At 29.5% G+C, this 23,202-nt stretch overlaps 1 protein-coding gene across 1 annotated transcript; it reads right to left on the bottom strand.

The window, feature by feature from the left end:
- Nucleotides 1-8,897: 8,897 nt before the first annotated feature.
- On the bottom strand, nucleotides 8,898-12,181 carry LOC127276862 (homeobox protein LOX2-like). The gene is made up of 2 exons (XM_051297551.1): nucleotides 11,262-12,181; nucleotides 8,898-10,405 (listed from the first exon to the last, which is right to left on the bottom strand). Exons 1-2 carry the CDS (start codon nucleotides 11,797-11,799, stop codon nucleotides 9,561-9,563), a joined length of 1,383 nt encoding a protein of 460 aa, XP_051153508.1. The 5' UTR covers nucleotides 11,800-12,181; the 3' UTR covers nucleotides 8,898-9,560.
- Nucleotides 12,182-23,202: the final 11,021 nt, after the last annotated feature.

Raw genomic sequence — 23,202 nt, 5'->3', positions numbered from 1 at the left:
CTCGCGCCAGAAGCATGTGTGACGTAGTAGCCAGTTGGTCAAGGGGGATGTGGCGGGGGAGGGGTGCGAAAGGAGAGGGATGTCGAGGCGGAGCTCAATCTTGGATGGTGTCTTCTAAATACAAGATTATCAATGCAAAGAGAATTTCCAATAGATATCAAAAAAAAAAAAAAAATTCATTTTCCAACTCAACCACCTGTTGAACCCTTTCTATAAATCATAGAGGCGCACTCTACATTAAAAAACCTATAATAATTCTTCGAATCACCCTTAAGGAAATATCTTTTTGAAAATTTTGAAATGATAGTGTTGCAGTTGCTCACCAGATGTGGTGAGAGTGTCCGTTGCTGGTGAATTGAGGCGCGCGCCCGCCTCCGGCATCCCCTTCCAATTTTCTTTCATATCCCACCACTGGTTCACAAGTTCCCCTTCCCCCAATGCTATTTCTCTCTGTGTGTGTGTGTCTGAACTGGCTATCTCTTCCACTTGAACAGACGTTTGTGTTTGTATATATTCCCAAAAGGTTCTCCCTAATCCCCACCATAAACATTTGACTACACGTATATCTTTGTCTTCTCTATTGCATTCTCCTCTAGGTAGCGAATCATTGAGCATCGTTATGTCTGTTGTAAATTTTTTGATGTTATGGGGATCACCACGTGCTTTTTGCTCATTGAGAATGACTTTTACGAGAGAGGCTTTTAACAAACACTTGACGAAAGATATATGTCATTAGCAGATTATTTGTAGAATGTCAACACGGCAATGCGAGAAGATGATGAGTGTTCGTTGATGTAGCTAAAATTGTAGCATATATATACATATGTGGATGTGAAATTTTTTTTTTTTTTTTTTAAACTAAATTGCATAAGCGGTTTTTAATTGTAGACAAGAAGAAAATTTTATTTTGCATCTTAATAATTATATTTCAAGAACAATAAGTAGATCGTTAAAAGTTTGGAAAATATTAGAAGATATTTTGCCAATTTTTTTACCTCGTGTAGAAATTTTAAACGGGCCCTGACAGGGCTAACGTATGCCTTAAATCCACGTGTAGAAATTTTGCTAGGGCCGGATCAGGTTCCCCTATTATAGAGAATGAAACGCCGCGCCTGACGTGATCCTGATAAGGAAATGCACATTTTCTAATCGCCCTGATTTGGCCCTGATCAGGTGTGGCGTTTCATTCCCTACTAAGGCCCTAATAGGGCAATTTCTTCACGGGTCAGCATAAAAAAAGGAAAACCGACAGGGGCCAAACTGGAAGTCCTATTTCGATTAAAATAAATTAAAAAACCTGGGCCTGGTGTGGCCCTGGTTGGGTTTCCCTATTTCGGCCAGGTTAGCGAATTTCCGTACAACAGGTAGGTATATTCATACCTATGCATAGATTCCCCAATCTGACCCTGACCTGGCTCAAATCGGAATAGGATGCCCTATTAGGGAATAAAACGCCGCGCCTGATGTGCGGCCCTGATTAGAAAATCCACATTTTCTGTTTGCCCTGATTTGGCCCTGATCAGGTGTGGCGTTACATTCCCTACTAGGGCCCTAGTAAGGCAATTTCTACACCAGTACAGGTGGGTAAATTCAAACCTGTGCATATATTCCCCAGTCTGGCCCTGACTTGGTTGAAATGAGGAAGCCACGCCAGGCCCCTGTCGGACCATTTATTTCAATTGGTTTGAAACAAGGCTTCTACGGTTTCCAAAAAATTAAAAAATTTATGTAGACTTAGGGCCAGCTTACGTGAGCCCTGTTGGGACCACACTAGGCCCTAGTCAGACACCAGTTGTAATTAAATTGAAATAGTATTCGATTTTAATATGACCTCTTTTGTGGTCCAAAGTTAAATTTCGTGTTTCTTGTGCATTTAGGCTACCTAATCTAAGCCTTTACAGTGCCACAATAGACCCCAGTCGGACGCTAATTTTAATAAAACTAAAATAGAGCTTATTCTGTGGCCACAAGCGGATTTAATGTTTTATGCGTATTTGCAGTTACTTTACGTTGGCCCTTTCAGAGCCACACTAAGCCCTAGTCGGGCCCCAGTTGTAATCGGTTTTAATCAGGCTGAAATAGGGCCCCATTTTTAATCGGGATGAAAGAGAACATCTTCTATGGAATTAACGGGGATTTATGGTTTTTTGCGGAATTGGTACTACCTGACAAGGGCCACGCCAGGCCCTAGTGAAGCCTCAATTTGGGTTATAATCCGGTAGAATAATGGGGTTCTCATGTGGATTTAGTGTCCCGTGGTAAAATTTTCCAAACTAGTTCTGATCTGACTAAAACAGGAAACGCAGCTGGGCCACGCCAGGCCCTGGTTGGGCCCCGGTTATAATATATTTTAATCGGACTGAAATAGAGCTTCTTCTGGAGCCCGAAACAAATTCAATGTTTTATGCGGATTTGCGGCTAACTTTCGTGTGCCCTACTGCTGGAGCCACACTAGGCCCTAGACGGGCCCCAGTTGTAATCGATTTAAATCACATTAAAATAGGGTTCGGTTTTAATTATTGCCGGACTTATAGGTCTTTCTCTATGACTCAAAGCGGATTTAGAGTACCTTGCGAATTTCGGGCTACCTGTCGTGGGCCACATCAGGCCCCAGTTAAGCCCCAGTTTGAATTGGATTTAAATTTTGGTCTATAGTTAGACTACTTTTTTACTTTCTTGCGGATTTAGTGTTTTATGCATATTTTAAGCTTCCCTACTTGGGCCATGTCAGAGCCACACTAGGCCCTAGTCGGGCCACAGTTGTAATAGATTCGAATCAGATTAAAATGGGGCACCGTGTTTAATCGCGCTAAAAGAGGGTTTTCTTTTGTAGAGTAAAAGCGGGGATTTAGGGTTTTTTGCGGATTTGGGGCTACCCGACTTGGGCCCTACCAGAGTCACACTTGGCTCTAAACTGGCTCTGGTTTAGGTATTATAATTCGTCAGAAATGGGCCTTCTTTTGTATATATATATAGTCTCAAGTGGATTTTGAGTCCGGTGCTAAAATTTTCCAACCTGGCTCTGACCTGGCTGAAACAGGAAACCTTATTAATGCCATTCTAGGCCCTAGTCGGGCCCCAGTTAGAATTTATTTTAATCGGACTAAATTAGGGCTTTTATCCGTGTCCTCGACCGGATTTAATAAGTTTCATGTGAATTTAGAATAAAGGAGAAAAGTGAAGAGAGACCATGGGAACTCAATGCAACTGTATATATATATATATATAGGCGCATAACTAATGGGTGGCATATTAGAAAATCAGGATATAAGAACATTTCACTGGTCTCTAATGTAATATATCCCTTTATATGGACAAGCAATGTACATCGGGTTTTCAGTCAACGCGTTTTTATATCTGTTTTCGCAATATATATATATATATATATATATATATATATGTTGCACACCATAGGTAATGCTGCATCAAAGAGAGAAGAAAGATTGTGTTCAAAGACTTGCCAGAAATCCGGTATCATGTCAATATAGTCATCACGTCACCACATCCATGACATGCAATTAAGTTCTTCGACTTCTATAAGAGAGAGAGAGAGAAAGGATATATATAAAGCGCAAGAAATCGAATGATTAGATGACGATTGCATCAAATACGGTCGTTGGCTTGCAATTCGAGTGTCACTCTCTTCTCTTCCATAGCAGAGAGCGGCTTCATCAGAATTTCTAATAAAGTCGTGTTGCAGGTGTAAAAAAAACCGCAAGCCAGAGACCTCCATGAATCACGTGTGTCGTAAAGCGAGCCGCTAGGACACGTGTACCTGCAACTTGTGTGTTTGTATTTATATATCCAAGAATGGGCTTGGTGCACTCATGACATCATAAATGCAAGAATTTTTTTTTTTTCTGAAAAATTTTTTTTTCAATAATCAAAATATATTTAAGTGAAAAAAAATTTATTGGGAAACATTTCATTGAAATGGAATATTTATGGGAAAAAAAAATTTCACCTGAAAAATTGAAATTATAATGAAACCAGGAAGTTTCACTGAAACCAAGGATAAATTTCCCTAAAGCAGGGAAAGTTTTCGTTATATTCTAGAGAAATGTATCGCTGTTTCAGATAAAAAAAAATTTTTCCGTGTTGCAGAAAACTTAGTTGTTATTAAACAAGCAGACAGGAGCAAATTTACTAAAAAGTTTGCAGAATTTCACAAAAAATTAAAAAAAAGAAATTCTATTTGTGTTAAATAAAATTTTTTATTCAAATAAATTTTATTTCTAAAATAGAAATTATTAATAAAAATAAAAATTTTATTAATATAAAATTGATTAAAATAATAAAAAATTTATTATATATGAGAAAGTTTTATTTGAACCAAATATAATATATTTGAATTAAATAAATGAACATTTATCTCACAACCTATTAGCCATATTTATTTGGCGTAAATAAAATTTTTTATTTAAATCAAATAAATTTTTTGTTTTTCACAATTTATGAGAAATTGGAGCTAAAAGTTAACAATGTGACAGTCGGATGCTGTGAAGGATGTACCATATATCTTTAGAATCATCGGTATATTGGACGCTAACGCTTCTAGTGGCGCTTACGTGAAGCTATTACTACCATATTTGGCGCCACTTTCTGCCGCTAAAAATTGACTCAAACGGTTATGCGAAGAAAAATTTAAAATCCATTAATTTCATGCAATCTTTTTTTTTAAATGAACAAAATTATTTTTAAAAAAACTATTAAATATATTTAGTTTTTTAATTTTATTAATTATGTAATTATGTAAATAAATAAATTATATTTACTAAGTTATTAATTATATTATTTATTTAATAATTATATTATTTTATTAAGATAACAATAATTTTTTACATTCAATATTTAGTAAAATACAAAAAAAAGTAATTTTAAATAATTATTTTGATTTCCTAAAGAAAAATTCTTTTTTGTATATAATATAGTAAGCAATAATTCTTCGCTTAAAAGACTACACAGCCAATGAAAGGTCAGTGACTAATGAGTGATTAATGATTCCGCGTTACTTATATGACACCTAGTAATTTACTTAATTCAACAAGAATAAAATATATACCATTAAATATATATATATATACAAATATTTTTAATACCTACTTTAAATAGTTTAAATGATTATTTATTTGTTATTTATTTCTCTATTAGAAAAAAAACATCAATTTTATTTAAATACACAAATATGGAAGAAATTTGAAATATTTTCAGATTATAATTTTTAATAATAATTAAATAATAATTAAATAATAATTATAAATTTTTAATTATTAGTAATTAATTAATAATTTCGTTTTAATTAAAAAACTGAATTCACCAATTTTTCTGAATGAAAAGAAACTAATTAAATAAGAGAAGTCAAAATTTACCTTCCTCCTTTTGTTAAGAATTTTTTTTTTTTGGTTATTTTTTTTATATATACTCGCATTTACATAGAATACTGAAAATTTGCATAGGCATTCAAATTATGCGGCTGTGAACTGCAAAAAAAGAAAAAAAAAAAAAAGTTTCAATTCAATTCAATTGCTAAGACGTGAAGCAGGAAAACCAATACGTCTCTGCGTGCCGGCCATGATGGATTACTGGAGCTATGGGAAACTATCTGTCAAGTACAATATCGACCCTCGCCCTCCTTGTCCAACCCCCTGCGAACTCAGAATTCGCTCCCTTTTTGCTACAGTTGCCATTTCTAAAATAAATGTTCGCAAACGTGAAAATTTACCTATATCCTCTTTTTGCAAAATAAATTTTAAATTTCAATTTTTTTTTTTTTTTATTTAATTGTTAATAGAAAAAAAAATTATTCTTAAATAATAGATGAAAGGAGCGTATAAAGGAATGTCAATTATGTAAAAATTATTTATTAGTAAATTTAAAAAAAAAAGTTAATTATTTTGATAAAAAAAGTTATTAATTTAGTAGAAATTTAATAAAATATTAGTTAAATATTTAGTAATATTTAAATAAAAATTAGTTAAATATTTAGTAATAATTTAAATAAAAATTAGTTAAATATTTAGTAATAATTTAAATAAAAATTAGTTAAATATTTAGTAATAATTTAATAAAAATTAAATATTTAGTAATAATTTTAATAAAAATTAATTTGTTATTTAGTAATGGTTTCTTAATTAATAAATTAATAATTAAATAATTCCTTTTTTTTATTATTATTACTAAAAAAAATTCTTTTATCAATTATTTATTATTTTTTTATTCAAGTTTTATAAATATAATTTATTACTTAGCATAAAATATAAATTTCATCTTACAATTATTACATATATATATATATATATATGTTTTAAATCAAGTGGAGACTAGTTTAATTTAACATTATTACAAAACTATAGATTTTACATCTCTCAATATCGACTAAATTATACATTCAATTTTCGCACTTATTAAAATAATATTGTACTATCAGTTGATTCATAAAACAGTCTTCGTTTTAGCAAAAATAAATTTACATTTCATCATTTTTAATATCTATCATTATTTTATTATCATTTTTTTTTCTATCTCATTGTATTTTATTACCATATTATTCTTTTTATCGTAAAATAATTATTTAAAAATTACCATTTTTTACATGTCTCTAAATATTACAAAAATATTTTTTTTATTTCAACATTATTTTTTCTTTCATTAAAGAATTTTTCGAAAAAATAGTAAGAATAACTTACAAAGCATATTATATAAGTAGAAATATATTCTAAAAGTTGATTTTCGAAAATATTTTTAATTATAATTTATTTTTATTTATACAATATTTTTTAAAAAGTGTATAAAATACATTTTACAAAAAGGAATGTTTTTTTTTTGTTTCTAGAAATTAGGAAAAAAAATAAATTAATTTCCCCAAAAACTAGATATTTTGGAAATTTTTTTTTTTTTTAATTTTCTTATAATTTTTATATAAATTCTTTATTTGGTAAAAATCACTTTCGTGATGGTAATATTAAATTTCCTATTTATCCTTCTACCGGAAGAACAATTTTTCGACAGCCTGTTAAATTATGTTCATTATAATATATTTTTACATTATTTTTTTTTATAAACATAAAATATTTGTAATAGAAAATATTTTTACGTTGTAAATTTATTTTTTATTTTTTAATAGCACACGTATATTTATTTTCTACTTATTCTTAGTTTCCTTCTTTGGATTTAAACTGTAACGAACGCACAAGCAGAGGAGAGAGAGAGAGAGAGAGATAGAGATACCTGTGGAATTCCGTGTCAGAAACTTTCACTTTTTTTTCGCCCTCTTAGAAACGAGAGTCGATATTTCAAAATTAGTAAATAAAATAAAATTAATTGCACATTAAAAAAAATATAATTCTTATAAGTACACAAAAGAATAGCAAAAAAAAAATTTTTTTTTACATTTATTGTTATATTGCAAATTACTATAACAAATATTTGTTACTTTCTGTTTTTTTAGGGTGAAAAAAAAAAATTTCTATTTTCTTCTTCTTTGAGATTAAAATTCACTGCACTCACATTAAAAAAAAAAAAACACACACACAATTTTTTTTTATAGAGAATGGAAATCTTTTTTTTTTTTTTTTTGAAAGAAAAAAAAACACTTTTTTTAATCGAAAATTAAGAAAATTTTTCAGGAACGCTATGATACACGCGCGTTATACTCGCGGCCATCTTGATTCAGTTTAAGAAGCGCAGCTGTGTGAATTTCCCCCACCTCATATCTTTTTATTTTCAACCCCCCAAAATTTCTCAGCTTCCAGTTACCCCACGTCTATTTTATTTCTATGTGCGTGAAATTTGAAAAACAATCATATATTAATATTATTTTAATTGATTATTATTTATAATTCAATCGTAATTTTCATTTTTTTTTTAAATTATTGTCTCTTGATTTTAGAATAAAATTTTTTTACTTTACTTGATAAAATTTTGTTTAAGTAAATAATTTTTTCTCTAAAATTAAAATTTTGCTTTCTATTGAAAAAATGTTGGTGCAAAAAAAAAAAATTTCTACATCCAGAAAAATGGTATATTTGTCTGAGGCCTAATAAATATTTATTTGATTTAAATAAAAAATTTTATTTGATTTAAATAAAAAATTTTATTTACGCCAAATAAATAGGCTATAGTTGGCTGTGAGACAAATATACGCGTTTACTTAATTCAAATATATTATATTTGGTTCAAATAAAACATTTCTTTGAATGTATATTCAATTAACTTCATACCTAATAAATATTTACCATGAGTTTTTATATGACTGAATATATATATATATATATATTTCTACACTCAGAGAAAAGGTATATGTATTTGTCTCCGAGCCTACTAACTCATTTATTTGTTGCAAATATATTTTATTTCATTGAAATAAAAAATTTATTTGAGCCAAAAAAAATTTTATTTCTGACAAAAAATTTTTTTATTTACACCAAATAAATAAGTTAGTAGGCTCTGAGACAAATATACGTTTATTTAATTCAAATATATTTTATTTGGTTCAAATAAATCATTTCTCTGGGTGTAAATATAGAAATTTTTCGTTTGGCACAACTGTTGTACCAACATTTTTTCAGTGCATTGATAAATTATTATAAATATTATGAAAATTATTAAAAATATTGGGTTCCAAAATATTTAATAAAAATTACTATATTGAATTTTACTGAAAAACTTTTTTTTACATCTTATAATACAGCAACTTTTGTTGTGTTGCTATACTAAAAAAAATTTATTTGCTTCAAATAATCAGTTAGTTGACTCACAGAAAATTAAAAGGCACTAAAATAAGCTGCAACGCTTATTATTTTAATCCAATTTTGCTTATTTTAATACCAAAATGGATTAAAATAAGCAAAATTGGATTAAATTAATAAGCGTTGCAGCTTATAATTTTCTGTGCTATTATTAAAATATTTACTTAAGCCAAATAATTTTTAATTGAATTAAATAAACTGTATTTGTATACCAACAATTTCTGTATTTTGAAACAAAATATTACGGAAAAAAAATCATCACCTAGAACAGAGATATAAGTTTCACTGGCCAGAGCGATATGTTTCACTAAAACAACGAAAGTTTTCACTATTCCAGAGAAATATATTGCTGTTTTAGAATAAAGATTTTTTTCCATATTTGAATTGAATAATAATTATTTAATTCAAAAAAAAAACTTTTGTTTAAAGAAGAAAATTTAAAAAAAAATTTCGATAATTGTTTTTTTTTTTTTTTTTGTTGTAAAAATCGACTTTTCCGCGTTGCAAATTCGTCAAAAGAATTTGTATTGTGACTTGTGTTTTTATTTGAGAAAAATATATTTATGTCAAAATATTTTTCAGAGTGACGTGTGCAATAATCTTGGCCTCTTTGGAGTTTAGCAAAGATAGAGAAGAAGGGTATATATATATATATAGGATATGTGTCCTGGGTAAAATGCAGCGTGAAGCATCGAAAACCCTGGCGTGGGATGATACTCGAAACTGTTTAGCTCGTTTAGCCATAAATCATGACTGCGTGTTGCAGGGTCAGCTGCTCGCTCAATGCTAGAGGGCCGCTTTGCATTCTTGTTTTCACGAGTCAATATGAAGTTCCAACTTCGATGGCTGACCATAACCCTGATGAACGTAATCTTGAACCATGTAATTCTGATGCTGTTGTTGTTGATGATGATGATGATGATGATGATGAGCATGATGATGATGTTGATAATGATAATTTAAATAAGCATTGTGAAGTGGAATCCGTTGCATTAAATTCACATCGTTTTGTGTAGCAATTTCATTGTTCTGCAATGATTTATTTTGATGTAATGAATGCTGAGAAGTTACACTTTGATGTAAAGATGTTTGATGACGATTTTGTTGTAGCGTTTCTTCGCTTGGATGCTGCAGTGAAGAAACAGTATTCTGATGTAAGGATGTTTGATGTACCATTGTTCCATTTTGATGCATCATTGTTCCATTTTGTTGCAAAATTGTTTCATTTTGATGTAACAATGTTCGATGATTACCAGATGAAGAAGCTGGAGGATGATCTTGCATTGAAATTACTGAATTTTGATGTAAAGCTGGACCAGTTGAATGTAATCCAATTTCATTTTGATGCAATTGTGCATTTGGATGTAGAGAAGTAATTGTTGATGTCATTGATAAGGGATCGGATTGATTTGAAATTATATCATCAGTACCCGATTCAGAGGAGGGACAACCCAATTTTCCATCTTTTTTTGCCTTCATACGACGATTTTGAAACCAAATTTTTATTTGCCTCTCGGATAAACAGAGTGTTTGAGCTATTTCAACTCGTCTTTTTCTTGTTAAATAGCGATTAAAATGAAATTCCTTTTCCAATTCCAATGTTTGATATCGCGTGTAAGTTTGTCTTGTTCGCTTATTACCGGCAATGGTCAATTCTCCTGAAAAGAAAAAAAAAGAAAAAATATATTTAAAACCGTATTTAGACTATTATTTATACTCGCAGTTACAGTTAAATTTTCAAGGTTATGTTTGCCCCCCACTTTTCTGCTAAATAGACCGCCAGGTAAAGCGCATGCGTCATTGTAATTCTCAAGTCGATTGTGTATAACAAAAAGAAATTTTTTAGCCAAGAAACATTATTTACTTATCACAGAAAATTAAAAGGCATTAAAATAAGCTGCAACACGCTTATTATTTTAATCCAATTTTGCTTATTTTAATCCATTTTGGTCCAAAATTGGAGCGTTGCAGCTTATTTTAATGCCTTTTAATTTTCTGTGATATTTCGAAAACTATAGAGAAACAGATAAGAAATGGGAGCAAGTTTACCTGATGAGTTAAGAGGGGGGACAAGAAAAACAAGTTTCAAAACCGAAAAGTAGGGGGGGGGAGAAGAATTACTGAAATCTATTGAAATTTTTGATATCTTTAAATGAAACTGAGCTCAAATGAATTATTCAGTTTAAATATTTTATTAATTCATTTTCTACATCGCATTAATTATCCAAAGAAGATTCTTACATTGTAAGATTGTATTCTCTAATTGTATTAATTTATAATACAAAACGATTTTATTGAAAGAATTCTAAAAAAACCAAATTAGGTAAATCCTGAGATTAAAAGTTCTGAATTTAAGCAATTAAGTAAAAATCAAGTAAGTCGTTCTTTTCCCTAAATTTTAAAATCGATTTACTAAGGTTTTTACTCTGTACGAACCCTAAAAAATCATTAAACATATTAAAACAATTAAAAATTAAGAGGCAATAATAAATTATTTGTAAAATTTGTACTAACCATTTGTTGTACAAGACTTCATCCACTGATACTCCTGTCTTGATTCATCACCGTAATCACTCATCTCAGGACTCATTTTACCATTATCATTATTATTATTCCCATAATTATAACCAGATTCAAATGTTGAATTATCACGATTTTGATGATAATCCTGATATGATGGATAATTTTGATATTGATTTTGTGACACTGTTATCTCACCAATATGACCAGTTTGCGGTGATGTTCTATCGGAACTTGATGTTGGTGTATAGGGTGATGTTTGACAAACAATTTGTGATTTTGATCCACGATCTTTTGATTTTGTATTATAATTTTGTGAAACAGCATCTTTACCATGTCGCAATAATGTTTCAAGTAAACTTGATGTGGGTGGTGAATTTTCCGGTGATGCTCTCATTGTTTGTGATTGTTGTTGATTTTGATAATCTGTTGGATAATAGTAATTATCGTAATTTTTATAATTAAATTGATATGGCCAATATGCACTCTCACTGTTTGTCACCGATGAACTGTAATAAGTTGAACTTGTCATTTTTAACACTATTTTTGGTTATCACAATTTTTTTTTTTTTTTTTTTTTTTTAAATTCACACACTTGAGTACATATGACACAGTTGAACTTGTTGCACACTTAAATAACTAGCAGTGAACTACTTTTTTGATATATATGTTATCATTATTGGGAAATTTAAAAATAGATTTTTAATTTGTTTTTTTTATTTTACTAATTGATAGGAAGACAATTTTTGATGGGAGTGCAAAATCTTGATGATGTCCAGTCGCACGCCAAATCGGTTCTGAATGTGAGTAAGAGCACTTCGGGCAAACACGGAGGACGAAGTACAATGAAATGATTTGTGTCCCCGTGACGATTTTCGAGCTTAGGGTACGTCGACCAGGCGTCAACGACGGGGGTTCGCGCGTGCCAATGGGCCCCCGGTAAACTTTCACCAGTTTATTACGGTAAAAGTGAAGGTGGTAGGGGGTTGTTTCCCTTTGGTACAAGATTGGCAAAGGTTGCCTCTTCGGTACAAACAAACTTTTGAGGCATCCAATGGTACAGAGAGAGAGAGAGAGAGAGAAGTAAAAAAAAAGAGAGAAGAAGAAAAAAAAGAGAGAATAGAAGTAGACATTGTATTAGTTAAGGCAAAGGCAGGGTGACTCTATCAGCTGCCCTTTGATACAGAAAAGCCACCCCCGATTTTTCTGATGGGGGGGGGGGTGCAATCGGTACAATCTGTATATCACAGTGGTGTACTAAACCCCTCCCACTATTAAATCTATTGACATAAAACCCATATTGAATCTCCCACCTCACCCTAACTTATAATACAAAGAATTTTTCGCCATGTGTGCTTCACCCCGATTCTTTCTCTCTCTCTCTCTCTCTTTCATTGCTCTGATTCGTCCCACTAATCTGATACTACATCTTGAATATGGTGGAACAAGAATTTTTTTTTGAGACAGAAGAGATTATTAATTGATATGCAAAAAAAAAATGGGGTAATTTGGAATAAGACATTTTTTTGCAGATAATCCTTTCATTTTGTATATAAGGATTTTTTCTACTAGTATATAATGTAGACAATTTAAAGAAACTAGGTGAGGCAAGTAAACAAAGTGCGTATACCTTAAGCAGATGGAGGCAAGTCTTTGCGAGTGATGTCTTTCTCTGCAAAACCTACTGGGGGACGATTAATCAACCCTATATAAGAAGACTCCTTTTCACATGTACTTTATACGAACTATTTCCTCTCTTTCTCTCTCTTTTCTCTTATTCTTATTTTATTAACTACTTTTTGTTTTAAAACAAAAAATTCTCGAATTTTATTTTCTAATTTCGACGGAGAATTTATAAAATTGTTTATATTTAATTATCAGATTTTTAGCGGATTGTTCATTGTTAAAATTCTGAAAATCTGCTAAATTTTTGAATATTTTATTTATGGGTATACAAATTGATCAATTAGGAAAAACAAAGTATATATTTAACAAATCAGATGAATATCATAATGTCTGGTATAATGTTTTAAAAATAATTATCGTTAATAAAGAGAGACACACACAGATAATAGGCATCATCGTATGGACAAAAACTATAAATAGTGAATGATCAGTTGTGGAAAAAAAAAGTGATTAATGATTGTAAGTGCGGTGTCCGAGTCGGGACTGCGTGGCACCACACATTTCACATGCGTGCCGATCACTGAATAAAGTTATACATTTTACACAACCAAACATATAAGTGAAACACATACATAGATTTATTTACATGCATATACGTAAAATACAAACATTTTATCCTTACATATATATATAGCTATATGTATGTGTTACTGTTACCGATAATAAATAATGTTCAAGGAGGGAGAATTTGGGGAATGAAATTTTATGGGGAGCCATATATGAAGGGCACATCAGAGAACTATAAATGATCCCAACGACTGACTTAATTCCATCGGTCAGATAATCATTGCATATAGACCTTCCTCACCAGTATGCGAAAATTATATTTTTCTCAAGCACACATCATCGCCTTTTATTTTTTTGGGATGTAGAGAGAAAAAAATTTATAAATTGATTTTTCCATAATTCGAATCGCTTTTTTATACTATATAGGAAAATTATAACACTCCTCAGTATTTGGTTGTTACACACTGCGCAAGCGTAAAATACGCATCTACTGCGCAGAAATCCTGCGCGGACGTTAAAAAAAAAAAATTACCAAACTATGTATATCCCATCAGAAAATTAATAAAAAATTTTATTATTTTAAACTTTTAATCCTCTTCTTCTTTTTGGTAATAAATAAATCACATTTTTTCCCCAAGATTATTTTTTTATGAGTATATTTTTTTTTGGGGAAAAAAAAAGTAAATAATATTTAAAAATATAAAAAGAAAAATAATTTTCCTCATAAAGAAATATATATATATATATATATATATACTTTTCGTGTCACTTTTACAATAATTATTGTTTGACAATATTCGTTCTCCATAAAATCGGAAAAAAAGGAAAAAAAAATTTTTTTTTTCAAATTTTCCACCAAACAATGAAAAACAAATTTTTTTTTTTTTTCCCTACCTGAAAAATTTTTCAGGGAGAAATATTGCTTAATATTACCACTCTCTTGAGAAATATTTTCCTTTTTTTTTTTTTTCTTCTTCTTCTTCGAGAAGGGGACACGCGCTTAGCCACGCGCACGCTCGCACGCCGTTGTCAATTCGCTATGGATTTTAACAACAAAACAGGAATTTTTATTTTACCTCACTATCGGTAAACAGAATCATTGGAGGGACCGTTGTGCAATTTGGTTCAGGTAAAAATTTTTCAAGGGATGGTGCGCACGTTGCAAAAATTTTTCTTCTATAACGAAAAGAGTAGTTATTTGCTTCTGGGATAGAGAAAGAGAGAGAGAGAGACTTCTTTTGCCGCCATGGGCACTATATATATATGTGTGTATATATACATCCTGAGAATGGACAATGAGCCATAAAACTTTCTCCTTCTTGGCCAATGTGCCAAGGGTCCTTCTTGGCTTTTATGTCTTATTTTCCACGTTTGTATTTGCGCGTGTATTACAATCGCGTAACACTCTATGCATCACTTTGTCGACTTTTAAGTGAGACCAATCGTCACAAAAACGAAACATCTTTTTCGTGTATATATATATATATATATATAGGGCGGTATTCATAGTCGATAGGGCGGTATTCATAGTCGATACTCATTTCTTAAGCAGCGACTTAAGCTGACACCTAGATTCATAGTCGTGCATTGTGGATTGACTTAAGTCGCAACTTAAGCATTTGCTTAAAGAAGTAAATGCTTTGATTTTGAGATGCATAGTCCCATCTTAAGAATGCCAAGTATTCATAGTCAAATAGGATTTTCTTATTTGACATTACCGGTGAACTTATTTGAACGAATTGAGGTTATGATTTAAAGTCAACGTTTTAGTTGACTTAAGCAATAACTTATTAGTGTATTTATAGTGAAAAAAGTGTTAACAATGGATATAATGCATTATTTAAGAGACATTGAGGATGATATTGATAATGAAGATGGTCCAAACAATATAAGACGTGCAAAACGATACATTCGAGATGCGGAAAATTCTTTTGAAATAGATGAGTGAGAGTTTCAGAGACGTTATCGTTTTCACTCCACGCAGCCTCCTTAGCTTTCAAGGAACAATCGCTTTTGCGATTTTCAATAACATGGGCAAAAATTTTGATAGTTTGCAGGAAAAGTTTTCTTTATCCGTATTGGTGTAATGCTTTTTAGACATTTTATTACTACAAAAAGTTTCATTAATTAGTATTAAAATTTAGTATTATTTATAATAATTTAATTATTTATTGTTTACAAATTTTATATTCCATTATATTTTTATTTTAATATATAATTTAAGGGAGTGAGAGTAGCAGATTTATATTTGGATACATTTATTATTTCTACAAGAAAAAAGAATTTATGTATGAAAGTAGTTATTTTATGTTTATAAACAATTAAAATTTTTTAGCGTACAGCACTTTTTTAAAAACGAGAGTATATAAGATAAGATATAAAAAAAATTACCAGTCTTTTTAATTTGAAAAAGAAAAAATAAATTGTGTTCTACAAATTGTACGCCTAATTTTAAAAATATTAATGTTAATATATTGATCATTATTTTGAATATTTCACTATTATGTATCATTATTTATCAAATTTTAAATATATTTCATTCTATATATATATATAGCTTCTACACATATTTTTCGTTTATTTCCATTAGTGGAACGAAAGGATTTGACCGAGTTTTTCAAAAATTAAAAAAAAAAACATGTGTGTGACCTTGGGGAAAATATTTACAGATTTGAAAATTTTTTTTTTCACACCGAAAAATTTTTTTTATCTTGATTTGTTTGAGATAATTTTCATGGATAAATTTATAACGAATGGTTTGATAATTGCCGCAGTAACTGGCTAGAAAATACAAAATATACGAGTTTAGGTAGTTACTAGCCTAGCGCAATCTAGTCAGACTTGACAAATGTTACACGAAAAGAAAAAGTGTCGAAATATGTATATATTTTACGTTTTTATACAGTTACTATTTTTTGTAAAGCCACTGTGTAGTTGAACTAGATTAAAACTAGCTAGAAACTAGCTGGGCTTGATTAATGTTACACAGAAAGAAAAAGTGTCGAAATACATACAGTTAGAGAGATTATACTATTTTCTAAATATTCATTGTAAAGTTAAACTATATCATAACTAGCTAAAAACTAGCTTGAAACTATCTAGACTTGATAAATGTTACACGGAAAGAAAAAGTTGCGAAATGTATATATTTCACGTTTCCATAGAGTTACGGTACCCTTTATATTATTTTCTATAAAGCTACTGTACACTTAAACTAGGTAGAAACTAGGTAGAAACTAACTAGAAACTAGCTGGGCTTGATTAATGTTACTCGAAAAGAAAAAGTATCGAAATACACAGTTAGGGTAATTATACTATTTTCTAAATATTCATTGTATAGTTAAACTATATTAAAACTAGCTGGAAACTAGCTAGAAACAAGCTAGAAACTAGCTAAACTTGATACATGTTATACAGAAACGAAAAGTGTGAAAATATATAAATCTCACGTTTCTATGCAATTAAGGTACAATTAGACTATTTTCTATATAATTACTGTATAGTTGAACTATACTGCAACTAGATAGAAAAATAACACTACGATCATCAAGTTTGTAGATATTTAAACCATAAAAAAACTAAACAGTGCAATCTAGGTTACTTAGAAAGTTCAGGACAATTATATTATCTAGTTTCTAGATATGTAAACTTTATAGAAACTATTTAGTTTATCTAGATTATTCAAAAGAATCAAAACAGTTATACTATTTAGTTTTAAAATACTTAACTACATAGAAACTCTGTCTACTGCATCTGTAAATTATTTAAAATAAGTTTAGAACAGGTTTTTTTTAAGTTAATTAAGAATTTAGATATATTCTATTTAGAAACACTATTTCAAACCTATTTTAAAAATTCTAGATACACTAGATAGTTATCATATAGTATAGTTTAACTATACAATGTCTATATAGAAAATACTATAACTGTAATGTAACTGTTAAAAAACGTGTAATATATGTATATTTCGACACTTTTTTTCTGTGTAACATTTATTAAGTCTAGCTAGTTTCTAGTTATTTTCTAATTTGTTTCTAGATAGTTTCTAGTTAGTTTGTAGTTAGTATCTACTTAGTTTCTAGCTAGTTTCTAGATAGTTTCAAGGTAGTTTCTGGTTAGTATTTACTTAGTTTCTAGCTAGTTTCTAGTTAGTTTCTACTTAGTTTCTACTTAATTTCTAGTTAATTTCTAGTTAGTTTCTAATCAGTTTCTAGATAGTTTCTAGTTAGATTGTATTTAATATCAACTTAGTTTCTAGCCGGTTTCTAGATAGTTTCAAGGTAGTTTCTGATTAGTATCTACTTAGTTTCTAGCTAGTTTCTAGATAGTTTCAAGGTAGTTTCTGGTTAGTATCTACTTAGTTTCTATAGCTAGTACCTACTTAGTTTCTAGTTAGTTTCTAGTCAGTTTCTGGATAGTTTCAAGGTAGTTTTTAGTTAGTTTCTAGTTAGTTTCAACTTAATTTCTAGTTAATTTCTAGTTAGTTTCTAATCAGTTTCTAGATAGTTTCTAGTTAGATTGTATTTAATATCAACTTAGTTTCTAGCCGGTTTCTAGATAGTTTCAAGGTAGTTTCTGGTTAGTATATACTTAGTTTCTAGCTAGTTTCTAGATAGTTTCAAGGTAGTTTCTGGTTAGTATCTACTTAGTTTCTATAGCTAGTACCTACTTAGTTTCTAGTTAGTTTCTAGTCAGTTTCTGGATAGTTTCAAGGTAGTTTCTAGTTAGTTTCAACTTATTTTCTACTTAGTTTCTGGTTAATTTCTAGTTAGTATCTACTTAGTTTCTAGTCAGTTTCCAGATAGTTTTAAGGTAGTTTCTAGTTAGTTTTGATATGGCTCAACTATACATATATTATTTTTTTCTTTTCTTGCAATTATTGTTTATATAAGTTAAAAAAAAGAATTAAAGTGATTTTTGGACAGAAGACAAATTAAATTTGAATTCCCTGTTGCGTGAAATGTGCATCTCAAACACGACATATGTGGCCCCGGCAAAGGCAGTTCGTGTTCCAAAAAGGGCTCATTGGTGGCAAAAGAAAATGTGTAGAGAAGGGGACCTCGCGCGTTGCTTGCAACCATTTGGTAAAATTGGAAATATCAGAATCAAGCAGAAGGTTGACTTTCATTCTTTCGACTGATTTATATTTTGTTTGCCGTGTACGGTAATGTGACATACTGCACACACACACACACACACACACGATTCAATCTATTAGACTCCAGTAAAATTTTTCTCTATTCAATATACGTATAACTTATATGATTAAATAATAAATGATTGAAAATAAATTTATTCAATATTTAGGGTTTTTTTGTGATTATTTTAATTTTTTTCTGTAATTTATTAATTAAAAAAAAAAAAAAAACAAAAACAAATCAACAAAATGGTTAAATATAGAGATGAAAATGGTTGAAAATGGCTAAGAGGGTGTTACTTATACTTGAAATTAGAAAAGTACAAAGGGTATTGTGAACTTCAGGAACGTATCAAATAACAGGCGTTACGGGGCGGAGCGCAAAAAATGCTGAGCAATCTTTCGGGGGCAGTAAAAGTCAAGAGAAATTCATGACGTCATGGCGTTTCCACCATATCGTGTATATGGTCTAATTCGAGCAAAAAAAAAAAAAAAAAAATCTCGAAGACAGAATCGAATTTTGAAACACGTGCGTGTCTCACTATGCTCGGAGTGTGTCAATTTTTGATTACCTCCTGCTATGCGTATCAGGTCCCAAAAGTAATTTTTTGTCTGTATGATAAAAGTCGCAATCCTTCTTAAATATAGACAAGTCCTTTAAAATTTTCTTATTTTTTATTCAATTTTACATTTAACGGTAACAAATAATTGATAAAAAAATATTTCATTATTTAATGGATTTTACTTACAAAAATAGTTATTATTATTATTATTATTATTATTATTATTATTATTATTATTATTATTATATATTATATTATATTATAAAATAAATTATCGGCACTCATTTTTTTTTAAATTGCATCATTATTACAAAAAAAAAAAAAATAAGAATTTGAAATAATTTGATTCTTATTTTCTTATTGGTTTAAAATGATGTTTAGAAAAGGTGTCATTTGTAGCATAATTGAACATGAATGAACGTTGAGCCTTGAAATTTCTATGAAGCTCGGTTACTTCGACCCCAAACAAAGATTAGTCCTTGGGAAACAAGTTCAGGTAGATTGTTGATGTTCTCACTGTATACACATGTTGAATGCAGATTATATACCTCCCAAGGGACTTGTTCACTGGTTGTATATGTATATGTATACAGTATAAGATAAGCGAGGAAAATATATATTCGTATATATTAGAAAATGACCCAACTTATACTGACCATTGTCATTTGTATATATATTATATTTATACAAGAAATAGTTGAATAAGAAGGGTAACGTTTTAAAAGTCATAAAACTTAATCTCCTTTAACTCTACATACACAAACAAATATTTCGGAAAGGATTTAAGAAAAATGCCTTCAATTTTACTGTATTTTAAACTTATGATCGTTTTTTTTTTTTTTTTTTTTTTATAGTAGATTATTACATGGTAATATTGAGGTAGTTTAACTTAATATTAGTAATTAATTTTTTATTACAAGGCAATATTGAGGTAATATTACACCTAATATTTATTTGACATTACAATGTTAGATTGGTTCGTTGGCTAATACATCCGGCTCGTGTGCGAAAGGTTCAGAGTTCGATTCCGACCAGCGGGCATTTTTTCCTAAAACAAAAAATTCCTCAGTGTTAAATTTTAATATTACCTAATATTACCTTAATATTACCCTAATATTATACCTAAAAATTACTTCAATATTACATTAATATTAATTTAATATTACCACAATATTACACTGAGGCGGAAATTTTAATATCACTGTAATGTTACATCTCAATATTACGAATTTTTCATGAAACATTACTGTGATATTCAGATAAAATTGCATGCTACTTGGATTAATTTTTATAAATAAATTTTACTTAACTTAAACAAAAATGTTATTTGCACCAAATAAAATTTTATTTGAAACTAATAAAAAGATAGTTTAAAGCAAATAGAAAGTTATTTGAAACAAATCCAAACTTATTAGGCTGTGAGACAAATATAATTTTATTTAATTCAATTAAGTTTTTGTTGCGTCAAAAAAAAAAAAAATTTATAACGATTTGAATAAATTTAAAATATTAATTCGAAAAAGTGTTAAATAGAATTTTTAAGCGTATTGATTAGAATATTTTCAAAAGTTATAAAAGCATAAAAAAAAATTTTTTTTTTTTTTTATTTGCCCATATTCCAAAACACATGTTCTTCAGCTGTAAAGCTAAGGGGTCAGTTTAGAATTTTTACTCTATACCTTTCCCTATTCCCACGATATGAACCTAAGAGGTTATAGGTAAAAATTTTCTTGTAAAAAAAAAAAAGTTTACATCCTGTTAACCCATTATTATTAGTAATATTTGAATTTTAAAAATAAAATATTTAAATTAAATTTAGTTTACGAAAACAAAATATTTTGTAAGCTATTTGATATAATTATTAATATAAACTTTTTTTAATAGAGTATAATTAATCTTCAGGGAATAAGAATGAGAGAGAAAGAGTGAAATATGAAAGGGATAATCTAGTTTTAATATCTGTTGGACAACTGAATAGACGTATAACTGTGGATTGAAAGAGGAGTAGAAAGGGGGGGGGGAGGGAGGGAGTAAAAGCGCCGCGACGTCGGCAAACCGTTGTCGTATCAATGTGGTGAAGATTGACAGCACGAGCTATGATAAATTATTGTGTTCAGGCATCCCCCGTCCCACGGTTCACCCCTCTCACTCCACAATCACCACCAATCCAGTATGCCATGTTGGTACGAATCCACCCCTGCTGTGGGTCCAAGGGTTTGGGTGCAGAAAGTGCTCTCTCTTCTTTTTTTTTCTCTCTCTCTCTCTCTTTCTCTCTCTTCACAAGAAGAAATCCGCGGTAAGAAGTAAACAACATAACACAAACGTATATGGATCAATATAGTGTTTTGCGAATTGTATATACTCCAACTCGTATATATAAATAATCCCTTTTGCATATTTGACTTTTTCGAAAAAATAAAAAAAATAACAAAAAGTGAATTTTTACTGATAATATTTAAGCTCGGATCATCCCATGTAAAATAAGGACTTTTTTTTCTGAAATTCTGATTTTGGCGCGAATTTTTGAAATTGACCAATCAAAATTTTAGTGCACTGAAGAAAATTTTATCAAATACTACAGATTACTTGACTATTATCAAATAAATATTTAATTGAAACAAATAAATATTTACTTGAACCAAATAATGTTTACTTGAAACAAATAAATATGTATTTACTTGAACCAAATAATGTTTATTTGAACCAAATAAATATTTACTTGAACCAAATATAATGTTAACTTGAACTAAAATAATGTTAACTTGGACCAAATAATGTTTTACTTGAATAAAATAAATTGTATTTGAATCAATAATTTCTGTATTTTAAACAAATAAAATTTATAATTGCCTCAAAAATTATTTAGTTCAATGAAATATTTGTTACATTAATAAAGTTGATTATTTAAATCAAATAAAATGTTTTTTCAGTTATTGGTGAATTTTAAATTTCGCGCGAAATCAGTTATTTGTTCGGTCATTTGTAATTTCGGTCAAATTAAAAATTCCTCAGTTATAGTAATGTGACAAATTTTTGTTTCTAAGAGAAAATTAATTTTTAAATTAAATAAATTTTTAATAATATTTCACTAATAAAAAATTTATTTTCAATTTTACAATAAATATTTAAAAATTGATTATAGTTGAGAATTTTATGTACCCGTACGAAAAATAAACTTATGGTAAAAATACCAAGCGACTAATATAGTTAATGGGACTTTTGCGTGTAACGGAAGCCAGTATGTGCTTCTCTTTGACGCGTCAGGAAAGACAAGCAAGTTTCCACCCTCTTGTCTCTCTCTGTTTTTCTATCCCAGTGCTTAGGTAGACATCACCACTCCCAATATTTGCATGCACTGAGAATACGTTCTGAATTTGCCAATTATGCAAAACTGTTTCTACACTGTTAAAAATATTTGTTCCCTTTTGGTGAACGAAGAAAAAAAAAAAAAAAAACATCTTTTTCTTCATTTGTCAAGGTTAATTGAACATCTGTCAACAAAATTCCGAATTGTTAATTTTGCAAAAAAAAAAAAAGTTTTTTTTATAACCGTTGTTAAATAATGATTTTAAAAAATAATAATTTTTGACTAATAATAATTTAACAATTTTTAAGAATTTAATAACTTTTTGTTTGTTATAAACAAACTTATAATATATTTTATTATTTATAAAATAAAATGCAGTGTTAGTGTTTTTTTGTTGTTGTTGCAAATTCTTTAATTGTTTTAAAAATCTCTGTTCGCTGCAAGATGTAAGATGAGATCTTGTCAAGGATGAGGCAAGCAATGCGTATATCGTTAAATAAAATGCCTGCCAGATAAATGACTCTGCTTCACATTTGACATGAATGAAGTCAAAGTCGGGGTTCACCTTCGTGATCTGAAAAATGTAAAAATATGTCTGTGTGTGTGTTTCTGTATCTGTGTCTGTGGTTGTATTTACTCACCTCAATGCTATATATATATATATATATATATATATATACTAAATCATTTTGTGTGTAAAGTTCGCAATAACTGCCTAATGATACATTAAATGTA

This window comes from Leptopilina boulardi, unplaced genomic scaffold (assembly GCF_019393585.1).
Source record: "Leptopilina boulardi isolate dan_hultmark-lab unplaced genomic scaffold, ZJU_Lbou_2.1 LbouV2_155, whole genome shotgun sequence".
Taxonomy (NCBI): Eukaryota; Metazoa; Arthropoda; class Insecta; order Hymenoptera; family Figitidae; genus Leptopilina; species Leptopilina boulardi.
The sequence above is the reverse complement of the archived record's forward strand: the minus strand, read 5'-3'. Positions and strand labels throughout refer to the sequence as shown.

Coding starts and splice junctions, on each gene's coding strand:
- LOC127276862 (XM_051297551.1), bottom strand. CDS start 11,799: ATGACAAGTTCAACTTATTACAGTTCATCGGTGACAAACAGTGAGAGT. Junction 10,406..11,261: donor GAAGTCTTGTACAACAAATG/GTTAGTACAAAT, acceptor TTTTCTTTTCAG/GAGAATTGACCATTGCCGGT.